A 12,019-nucleotide genomic window follows, 5' to 3' on the forward strand; every position below is an offset into this window, starting at 1 on the left:
AAAAGGACGTAGGATAAGTGATAATATCCTACTTGCTCAAGAGCTTTTTGCTGGCTTCCACCATGAGCCTTACTCGCCTAAATGTGCCATTAAGGTGGATTTTCAAAAGGCCTACGATACTGTTGATTGGGTTTTTTTGGAATCGGTTCTGGAAACTTTTCGTTTTCCTCTGATGCTCATTAAACTCATTATGGAATGTGTTACATCCCCTAAATTCTCTGTAGCCATTAATGGGGAACTTCATGGCTTCTTTGCTAGTGGAAGAGGTATCCGCCAAGGGGACCCTTTGTCGCCCTATCTATTTACATTGGTCATAGAGGTACTCTCTGGAATCCTTAATGCTTAGGCTCGGCTCCCGGGCTTCAAATTTTATTGGAGGTGTAAATCTATTTGCCTTTCCGACCTCTTCTTTGCGGATGACGTCCTTCTCTTTGTGGAGGCAAATGCGACTTCAGCTACCCTTTTGAAGGAAGGCCTAACCTTGTTTTCTCGTTGGTCTGGGCTTATTCCAAATGCCAACAAAAGTGAGATGTTTATATCTGGTGGGTCGACAGAGCTCCGGGAACAGATTCGGCTTATCTTTGGCTTTAATGAAGGTACGCTCCCTTTTCGGTACCTAGGAGTGCCTGTTACTGCGTCCAGGCTAAGTAAGACTGATTGTAGCTCTCTAGTAAATTCCATTACTGCGCGAGCTCGGTCTTGGTCTCAACGTTTTCTTTCCTTTGCCGGCCGCTTACAACTTATTAAATCGGTCCTCCACTCCATTCATGTTTTCTGGGCTAGTGTCTTCACTATCCCCCTCTCTGTCTTAGTGAGGATCGAATTAATTCTAAGGCAATTCCTATGGAAGGGACCAGACCTGGGTGTTGGCGGGGCTAAAGTCCCTTGGTCCGAAGTATGCCGACCAAAAAAGGAAGGTGGCCTGGGTATACGTAGACTCATTGACTGCAACAGGGCGGCTATGCTCAAGCACATTTGGATCCTTTTCACGGACAAAGAATCTTTATGGCATAAGTGGATCCATTCCACCTTTCTCAAGAATAACAATTTCTGGGTTGCGCCTAAGCCAACCTTTTGTTCCTGGGCGTGGAAGAAAATCCTCGACCTTTGAAGGGAATACCGTTTACAGTTTAAATGGCGGATTGGGGATGGTATGTCAACATCTTTCTGGTTCGATTATTGGCATCCCAAAGGACCCCTTTATGAGCTCTTCTCTAATAGAGATATATATTGTTCTGGTATCCCCAGAAATGCCTCAGTCCAGGAATTCCTTTCCTCCGACTGGCAGCCTTCTAATATACTGCAATCTTTTAACTCTTGGTCAGATCCTATCCCTATTCTTCACGGGGAGAGGCCGGATCTTTTAATCTGGCAAGGACATTCCTCAGGTATTTTCTCGACGGCCTCGGCTTGGGAATTGATTAGGATCAAAAGCCCGAGTGTTCCATGGAGCTCGTTCATATGGGATCACAATATTGCGCCAAGGTATGGGTTTCTACTTTGGCTTATGGCTCTAGACAGGCTCCCAACTCAGATTGTGTTGCTGAATTATCGTAGAATTTCGGAAGGTCTTTGTGCATTCTGTAGATGTAGACCGGATTCTATCGATCATTTTTTTTTGGATGTGCAATCACGGGTTCCCTTGCTCTTTTCTGGGCTAGAAACTGTAATCTCTCTTAGCGCAATAGATCGTGGCAAGAGAACCTACAGTGGGCGGTCAGATCCTTAAGTGGAAATAGCTTTTGCCAGCGTATTGCTCGCTTTTCCCTTGGGGCGATTTGCCATATCATTTGGTCAGAACGTAACCATATTCTCTTCAAGAATAAACCCCTGTTTATGCCGGCTCTTCGTGCGCATCTTTCTAAGCTCGTTAGGGACAGAGGACTGTCCTTCAAGACTGTACAAGACTCCCCCCGCAACAGAACGATCCAATCTAATTGGGGCATCTCGCCTTCTATTTTTGTATAACCCCTGTGCGGTGGTTTAGATTATTGTCCTTTCGTTTCTGTGGGCTATTGTTTGGCCTTGTTTTGCAACGCTTGTGTTATTGCTTTACGTTGGCTAGTCGGTACACCCTTGCACCAGTCGGGACACACTTCTGTGTCTCTTCATGTGCGGGGTTTTTTGTGTTCGGCTATTCTTTGTAAATTGCGTTGAAAAGTTATATCAATACTTACCTTACCAAAAAAAAAAATCGGGACTTGCTAGTTGTGTGCTTGTGTACTTTGTTGTTTGTGAGACATAGTCATAAGTTGAGCACGATTCGATCGTGAAAAAGGGAACATATGTCTTGTACGCACGTTATAGCACTTGGACCGAGACTTGCTTGGCAAAGGTTCGATATTAAGGCGTATCAGATTCGAGCTAAGTACGGTATCGTTCAACGTTTGGCGTGTCAGATCAAGTCACGGGCCCTGGACCATGGCCGACATACTAGATGATTAAGGCTTATTGTCCATTATTCACACTTGCACCCACGCTTTCGGGCACTCTTGTTTGCATGGGCTACTAAAGAAAGATAAGAAATCGGTTTGCTTGATGTTTGTGATGCATGGACACACGAGAGACTAAAGCCGTCTATGATGGATTTCGAGACGTTGTCCGATGGATTTTGGATGCCCGGTGAATTCCGGATGCCCGATGAATTTTGGTTAAGAATAAATGAATCCCGTGTGTTTTGTTCTTGCATGCATCGCTTGTGTACCATGCTTGATGTTTTCTTGGTTGATGCGTGTGCCATGATAGCACATAGGCAAGGTAAATGCATCTTTGCTATTGATTTGCCATCGACACTGGGGCGGTAAGGTCGGACGCATGTCTTACGACGATTGTTTCCTCCTAACTTGAAATTAGTAAATTTACTTATTGAGTCTATGACTCACTCCCCATATTTTTCCTCAGATTTGTAGGATGGCGGCTCCGCTTGTGCACTTCGGTACCCCGATAGAATTAATAGTTGGTGTTATGGACATGATAGATGCGGAGGAAGGTAGAGCCTACCGAAAAGTCATTTCTCAAGTCATGGTTGATGAAGGACTTGACGGCCCCGTTCCTCATAAGTACAAAGCTTGGTATTTGTGGACGGAAGGCAAACTATTCGGACTCCTCCGCGGGTTCAATGGCCCTTTTGGAGGTGCCAATAGACCGGCGCCCGGAAATGCCGCAAACAGAGCCTAAGCGGTGGATTCAACTCGGGAGGGACCGAGCGTGTTTGAAGGAAACCTTTTTGGAGGAAACCACGGTAACATGGATAGGGTAACCTGACTGTGTATGTTATAGCGGATACACTTATGTGAATAGGCTCATAAGAAAAAGGGGCATGTAAAAATGTTTAGCTTGTAAAATATATGACATCATGTAAATATAAGGTTTGCTCATTGTGTGCTTGTCTTAACCGCGTTGTTTAATTGATGTTGTTATGATTGTCCCCAGTTTATGTTTCCGCTTGTTCATAATGATAAGATAGAATTGATCGGGATGTCACAAAGTGAGCCCACGGGTCACGGTAAGGGCCGAGACGTGACACAAAATCTCTCATATAGTTTAAGAATAGGGTTAATTTACGGTTGATTTTAATTCATGTCATTAGAATTCCATATAGTTATATTAAGTTATTAATATAGTTTGCATGTCATTTAGAAGCATACACGGACCATTCGTGCATGCTAGATTAGAACTCACCTAGTCATAGTATTTAAGTTAACTCATGTTTATTTTGAATAAAAGAAAAAAACCAAAAAAGAATTAATCACCATTGCATTTACAAATTATGTTTAGGTCATGCATATATTGTTTGGTTTCTACTTAACGTTTTGCATAACATTTGATGTGTTGGACAATAACAAATCTATGCTTTTAAATTGCTTAGCCGTATCAAGGTTTTTCTATCTCGCTAAGCAATTCATTTATCGCTCCGATATATTGAGCGTTAAATTCTTGTTTGTACACCTACGTGATCAACCTTCACATGTAAATGGTTTAGAATTAAAATTGACCAAGACTGCTTACAAAATATTTTTGAAATAAAGAGAAAATGTACCTAAAGGGAGTTAGATTTATCCAGCGTAATCAAGTCTTCATATCCATGAAATCTCTAGTTTGCAAAAGTAAAATGTTCCTCCATATTTTACTTAGGTTTCTAATTGACCCATAATAAATTAGTGGCAAGTCCAAAATAAATTAAATTGCATATTTAAATAATTTAAGTAAAACCCTAAAGTTGCGATTGGTATGAGCTTAGGAGAGTCTGTGCTAAGTATTTGCTTAGACTCCATATGTTTCGTGAAAAATGGTTGATTTAAAAACTATTTTCTTAAAAATGATCGCTTATATCGATTACAAAAATGAATAAACGATAAATATTTTCAATATCCATGAAAATATTTAAAAATAAATTATTATCGATAATGAAAATATTCTTCATTAATTATCTATTTCCAGTGATACAAACGATCATTTTTAGCCTTACTAGTCCATTAGTTTTCTCTTGGTAGTTCACTAGTCGCGGCAACTACATTAAAGACAAAAGTACTTTGGCTTTGTTTTCTCTTTCCTTCTCTTTCCCAATTGTCCAGCATGCAAACACTAACCCATTGGCTTTATCACGAGTCGTGACAATTGCATAATGTGTAACCCTTTTCTCTCAGTAAGAATGACTCTAACTCATTAATAGAGACTCAGGTTCCAAAGTTCTTGCAAGTTGAACTACGTGCAAATTTGAGTTGGGATAGGTAAGAGAATCTCGGGCTTTTCTCTATTCGAGATGTTTTAGACAGATCAAATTTGGGGAAATCGGAGTGAGAACCGTTGGGGAGGCCAGTTCTCCCTAACTTCTCGAATGGATTCGATGTATAGGCTTGAGCGATTATGACAAGCGATGATCTATCATTTTATTTTTTTGAGGATTCGGACCGTCACATGGAATATTTTCTTCAAACAAACCTACTCAACACAACAATCTTTCGCCTCTCACCTAGCATCCTTTTTTATTCATTCTTTCTCTTAACATTTCATACATGAAGAGTTGTAGGGGTTCATTATCCAAATCAAGAAGAAAGGTAATATTTTAGCAGGTGACAGTAATTTTTCAGCTTGTAAAATGTATGTGTTTTTGTAGAATTGCCTTGCTCACATGCACATCCCAATACTTATCACTAGAACATTATCCCTTCTATATATGTAACCACCAATCCTTTCTACTTATAGCATGTTTTGGATAGTAAGTAATGAAATGCATAAGAGTAAGGAATAAGTGCATTAGAAGTCCTAAAACTTGTTGTGAAAGTTCAACTCTTCAAATTTTTAAAAGTGCAATTAAGTACTAAAACTTTTAAAAATGCAATGCAATTATATTAACAATCTTAAAACTTGTTAAATTAGTCCAAGCAAGTCATTCCGTTAATTGTACCTTTTGAAAGTTTTAGGATATGATTATATTTTCGCTACAAGTTTTAGGACTTGATTACATTTTTTGAAAGTTTTAGTACTCGATTGCACTTTCATAAATTTCAATACTTGATTGCACTTTTTAAAAGTTTCATGACTCAATTACATTTCGTAATAAATTTTAAGATTTTCAATGTATTTGTTCCTAAGATTAAAGGCAGTAGTAATCCTCTTGGAATACCTACAAGTCTCTTTCTCTCTCTATTTCTCTACTAGGCCGAAAGCCTTTTCCTACTCGGCTTAATGGGCTAAGCAACCTTCTTAAAGTGGGCGAGTGGTTGTTGAGAGATAGAAAGAGAGAGATATTTTTAGTAATGTGTGTACATATGACGATTTTGTTAAAGAAATGTCTCTACTTTTTTTTATATAGAACTTCATTTTTTGAATTTCAAATAAGGGGTACTTTTTTTTTTGACAGATGAACATTGTAAAGTGAAAAGTAGATGGAGGGTTATTATGGAGGAAAATTGTTTCACTCCATTTATCATCCATTAGAAAAATCTAAATTCTATATATGGATATATGTAATTTGTTTAAAGGCTAATTTTAACAAATTACTACAGATAATGATTCTTTTTCCTGTGTCACCCCATTATCTCCATCCTCGTCCTCCTCCTTTGGCCCTCCCAACTCTCATGTACCAGAGCTCCCCCATCTCTCTCTCTCTCTCTCTCTCTCTCTCTCTCTCTCAAGCAGACTCACATACACATCAGATCTATATAATATGTCCTTTTAAAAGAATTTTTCTCCACTTTCACGCTACACACAAGGAATTAAACTATAGCAGTTGCTACGTAAGTAATAACTTTCGCACATCCATATATAAATTTCTTTTTGGTCAAGCATACGTATATAAATTTAGGAAATAGCAAATGATGGTTATCAAAACATCAGGTCGGTGGAAGCTTTTTTTCATTGATAAATTCAAAAAATAATGGTTTTAGAGGGACGGACACCGAAAGGAAATCTCTTCCTCAATATTAATAGTAAATGCTACGGCTTTCGGTTCTGGATTTAGGAAAGTTCATTAATTACCTATATTAAAAAATCTTAAAATTTTCGATAGGTTGAAGGTTATATCGCTTCCTATTCTCGGAAATCTATTCATCAACCTTTGCGAGATATTCTCGTCAAATCTTACATCTGATAACCGCACGCCATGATTAGAGTCAGGACGATATTAATGAGATATCTCGAGAAAAGAAAAGGGAAGGAAAAGAAAAAAAGGAAAGAGAAGGATAACTCAAAAATTCAAACCTAACCCAGCCTTGACTCTAGTCATATATTAACCCAAGGTTAGCCAATCATTTCCCCTATAAAAATGATGATGTGGGGGGTGTGAGAGATGGCCCTTAAAAAACTCAACATACCTACACAAAACACACCCTGTACAAAATACCCTCTCCACAGCCACCCCTTCAAAGAAAAAGGTCACAAAAGAGGGGACAGAGAGAGGATGGGGGGGGCAAAGTGGTGTGGGTAGTGGAATTGTAGGCCAGATGAGGTCAACAAGAAGGTGAATTGTAAGCCCCCAAAGCCCCAAAACACACACACAGGCAACAACATTCTTCTACTCCTCACTGGTACAATACAATTTCTCTCTAGATTCTCTCTCTAGTTCATATACATCTTTGTTCCCTCTATACTAGTGTGTTTGCATTGTATATTGGCAGAGTTCTAATCATTGGGTGTCTGCATCTGTTGGAAAGGCCTCTCCTTTTTCCTTATTCTTGTCAAACATGTCCCTCTGTCCTCTGTCCTGTTACTTCATTTCCCTTGTCTCCCCATTCTTAAATACCTGCAATCCACGGAACAGGGTGCGAGAAATGAGCGCGACCCGAAACTTCAACCGGGCTCACTTCTCCCGCCAAACGCACGAACACAAGCACGCATGAGTCGGTGTCATCTTCGAGTCGGTACCCTTCTGGATCTTTTGATTTGTTACCACGTTCGTCGCGCGGCTGTTTCTATTTACCGCTTTCGGCTTTCTTTGCGTTCCGGGGTTTGGTCGTTTTTTGTTCGTCTTTTGTCTTAGGTTGTTTTTTCTTGTGTGTTTGGAGTGGTGAAGAGAATGCGACAGTGTCGAACATTTTATGTGCTTCTAGGGTTTTTGAGTGAATTCGGGATTCAATGGCAGGGTGTTTGATGGTAGCTGATGGGGTTCCAGATTGCGCTGACATAAACAAGCTCCGGGTGAACGAGTTTCGCAACCATTTAGATCCCGCTTTAAGCTGTCCCGGGAACAAACCCTCTGAAGGCGAGTTCAACGTGTTTTTGCAATCGATTTCGTGGTTTTTTTTTTTTTCCAGGCGATCTGCTACTTGATCTAATGGTCTTGACCCGTCTCTGCCTCGAATGCTTGGACAGATACATTATGTTGGTTCGGAGCTATCGTAGGTGGCTTAACCTCTTCATTGCAGCATGCCGAGAAGGACCGCTATAATTCCTCTCCGGAGACTGGGTTGAGTGATTTGGTGGCTAAATTTCTAGTGCTCTGTTCAAAACTTGTCGTCTCGGCTTCAGAGTTCTCATAGGGAAAAAAAAGGTTTTTGGATTTGCTAAAGAGGTGGTAAAAGACGGCTTTGGAAGGTCAACATATCTAGTGCAGTTTAGAAGAGTTGTGCCTGCAGCGGTCATGGTGGTGGACAAGGATTTTAGAGGAAATTTCATGGAGACTTTGAATCAAAAGAATAATGACGAGGAATGCATGCCCTCTGTATTGACGTTCAAGATCAACTCTGGGGATGATGATGGCATGGGGGATGTGGACGAGACCGAGAGCATGGAGCTAGAATCCAATGGAAGCAAGATCAGTGTAGAGGATGAAGACCTGATGATTTCAGACTCGAAGGAAAGTGCGGCATGTTCTGCAGGTGGCGGAACACGAAATGAAGGCGATGCAGAGAGTGAAGTAGTGGAGGGAGATGCAGTGAATAGGAAATCCAGAGCTTCCTTCAAACGAGCTCGTGACGGTATTTACGAAGAAGATTCAGTGGGGTCGAATTGGAAAAAGAAGAGTCCAGTAGGGCAACGGGATGACGAGTCGATTGGCGTAGTTGCTGAATCAGATGGAGGCAACATATATAGCAGTCAGGGTGATTTCGTAATTCTGGATCCTGAAGTATCTGGAGAGGAATCTGCTTGTGTTGTGGACCAGAGTCCATTACGGGCAATGCTTAACTGGCTCAATGGGATTGCAAACAACCCATGTGATCCAGAAATTGGATCTTTACCAGACCTGTCCAAATGGAACCTCTATGGAAGTGACAAATTGTGGAAACAGGTTTTGTTGTCTCGGGAGGCTCTCTTATTGGATAAACACAAATCTCTGAGTGCCAAAAGATTAGTCTGGCAGGTATGTGGTTGCCAAATCTCAATGCTATTTGACTAAACCAAAAGCATCAGTCTTTGCTCTTTCATTTCCGAGTTGGGTTGGCTGATATTAATGTTTATCTTTGCACAGGCTTATTACATGGGTAGAACTAGAATTGTGCATGACTTCTATATGTATAGTATATAGCGGCGTAGGATGTATCTTGTTTTTTTAGTTCTTTTGGTGTTTGATAAATTAAGGTGCTAGTTTAATGATCACATTACGCAATGCAATTCTTTATGGAAGAAATGTTTTATCTAACTTTCATATAAAATACAATAGTTGTCAAAACTATAACTTCTATTGCGTTTAATTGAGATACAACTTCTATCGAGAAATACCACAACCAAACATGATATCTGAACTTTTTGACTCGAAGAGAGTTTTAATTGTCATTTATCGAATGCATTTTCAAGAAAATAGCATAATGAAAAAGAAAATTGTTTTTATTGTAATTTTTACGCATAAAGAAATTTGGAAACATCCTCTAAGATCAAACCGGAACTTTTTAACTCAAGAGAGTTTTAATTGTCGTTTATCAAATGCATTTTCAAGAAAATAGAATAATGACAAAGCAAATTGTTTCTATTGTAATCTTTATGCATAAAGAAAATTGGAAACCCTCTGAGATCAAACTGAAACTAAATTAGTTATAAATAATGTGCACAAAATGAGTGTAGAAAACATGAGAATGCTTAGTTGGATGATGGATGTGGGGACACTTAAGGAAAGATAGGAATTAAAAATGAATTCAACTTTGACACTCGGGCATATAGTATACTTCCTCTAACTTCATGGATGGGGTAGATGCAAGCATAATATGAATAAGAGATTGTCGATCATTGGTGATAAATCAGTTCCCCTACATTGTGTCCCGAACTATTTCCTATATTCGTTTTGTGGGGGCTTAGTTACTAGTGAGAGGAGCGGAAAATTCCTAAATCGTCTGCATAAGCTGTATCTCAGCATGTATATGCCACATATAAAGACTTCATCACTTATGCACTACTATTGTCTTGTCTAATCATTCATGTTCAATCCTAATATCTAGTATAATGTCTAGAGCTATGTTCCATGGCATAGGCACATGTAAATTAAGTAGAACATAATACATGGATGGTACTAGCCATTCACAATTAATTTTAAACCGTTTACTAGAAAAAACATTTGAATATGTCATCTTTTTCAAGTGGTAGTGTGATTATAGATAAAGGGTTCGAGATGTAGCACTTCTATACAGTAGGATCGCACAACCACAATACAAAGAATTAGTTTGTATTGGCATAGAATACTGACATGTGATATCCAATTTTAAATTGGGATAATTCCACAAAAAATCCTAATTTTTTCCCTGTGAGACACCAACACCCCAAACTCTTTGATGTCTCACCAATCCCCCATGTATACCAATGATCCAAAAATGCCTTCCATATGGCTGTTAAATATCCAACATGGCAGCATACATAGCCGTGAAAAATGTGCTGTGGCTACGCTCTTGTTCGACATGGTAGCATGAGTCCATTGCCACATCAGATCCTTTTGTCTGGCGTTGTCAACGAATGCCGTTACATTGGATTTTTAACAGTCATTATGGGCAGAAGTCTGACGAAGGTACTTTTGGGTCACCGGTACCAGTTTACGATATTGGTGAGACGATAATTTTTTTGGTATTGGTCTCCATGAGAAAAGGTTTTGGAATATTTTCTGGGACCATCTCTTTTACATATGGCTTGGGAAGTCGTGTGATGCATTGATTTTTTCAGTTACATTGGTGAATCCATCGATTTCTGGAATATTAATGGTTCAAGTTATAGGTTCGTATGAATTCAGACTTTGACTAAATTAAAAGTTGAAAATTCTAAGTGAGAAAAGATTGCATTTTAATATTAATCTCATACATCATGTAATTATAATTGGTGTTTTATTTCGTAGAAAAATCAGAGGATGCACCCAAGCTTGTATGAAGATCGTGATGGATCCGGTTATAAACTGAGAGAGAGACAGTGTGAGGAGAGTTTTCTCCTCAAAAGCAAGAAGGTGAAAAGTGGTTCAGATACTTTCTTGTCAGGATGTCATGGTTACTTGGATACTAAAGATAACATTGATAACAATATCAAGGATGGAGACTCCAGTTCCTCATCTGCAGGTTCTCTATTTGACTATCAGGGACAAGAGGAAGTACCTCTGGGTTCTGAATTTCAAGCTGAAGTGCCAGAGTGGTCTGGGGTAACTTTTGAAAGTGACTCTAAATGGCTGGGAACCCCAATTTGGCCTTTGAAAAATACACAGAGAAGATCTCTGATTGAGAGGGAACCTATGGGAAAGGGAAGACAAGATTCATGTGGATGTCAAGTTCGAGGCTCTGCTGAATGTGTTAGATTTCACATTGCCGAGAAAAGCAAAAGACTGAACCTGGAACTTGGCCCAGCTTTCCACATTTTCAAGTTTGACAAAATGGGCGAAGAAGTTAAACATTCCTGGACAAGCGAAGAGCAGGAGAAATTTGCTGCCATAGTGAGGTCAAATCCCCCTTCTCAAGGTAAGTGTTTCTGGGATCAAATGTTCAAGGATCTTCCGACCAAAAGCAGGGTTGAATTGGTGAGCTACTATTTTAATGTCTTTCTCATGCTACGAAGGAGAAACCAGAACAGTTTCACTCCCCTTAATATTGATAGTGATGACGATGAATGGGAACCTGGTTCTGTTGTTCGTGGAGTTGGCCATCAAGAGATCAGGTCGTCGGGCTCCATATTTTATTCACCAACAAAGCCACATTCTAGGTTTAGATGATGGTAAGTTTCTTCTGAAGCATACACTTTGCCGAGAGCTGCCAATCTGGTTGTTCTTCTGCAGTTCAGTGCCTCGGCAAAAATTTTCTGGAGAACAATTTTTTTCTTTTGGGTCATAGCTATGATGTATTATTACAGGATAATCATGCTTAGCTCTGGTAGAGAAAAAAAAAAGTGAAGTATTGATATATGGGTATTAGCTGTATAGCGCAAGAAGTTATGTTGCAGTCAAGTCATTTTGTTTTTCCAGCGTACAGCTCTTTAAGGTATACTTCCTGTTGATTTCTCATGACTACCAACACTGGATACAGATCTTTCTGTTTCTTCTTCTTCTGTTTTTTCAATATACTTGTTCGCTTTGTTTCTGGCCTTAGCTAGATGATGAAAGAAAGCTTTGTTAAGCAAAGTGTTG

The 12,019-nt window shown here is 39.5% G+C and overlaps 1 protein-coding gene across 4 annotated transcripts; it reads left to right on the forward strand.

The window, feature by feature from the left end:
* Positions 1-6,846: 6,846 nt before the first annotated feature.
* Positions 6,847-11,980, forward strand: LOC115678156 (AT-rich interactive domain-containing protein 1-like). 4 transcript variants are annotated; one of them, XM_056318476.1, is made up of 4 exons: positions 6,847-7,028; positions 7,119-7,361; positions 7,583-8,800; positions 10,751-11,980. In XM_056318476.1, exons 3-4 carry the CDS (start codon positions 8,081-8,083, stop codon positions 11,606-11,608), a joined length of 1,578 nt encoding a protein of 525 aa, XP_056174451.1. In that variant the 5' UTR covers positions 6,847-7,028; positions 7,119-7,361; positions 7,583-8,080; the 3' UTR covers positions 11,609-11,980. The 4 variants fall into 4 exon arrangements, with proteins under 4 accessions (XP_056174451.1, XP_030457338.1, XP_056174450.1 ...); XM_030601478.2 differs by lacking the exon at positions 7,119-7,361; XM_056318475.1 differs by lacking the exon at positions 6,847-7,028 and having other exon boundaries at positions 7,045-7,361.
* The last annotated feature ends 39 nt before the right edge of the window (positions 11,981-12,019 follow it).

Source organism: Syzygium oleosum, unplaced genomic scaffold (genome assembly GCF_021117445.2).
Source record: "Syzygium oleosum isolate NSW1041296 unplaced genomic scaffold, Sole_v2.1 Sole_v2.15, whole genome shotgun sequence".
Lineage (NCBI taxonomy): Eukaryota > Viridiplantae > Streptophyta > Magnoliopsida > Myrtales > Myrtaceae > Syzygium > Syzygium oleosum.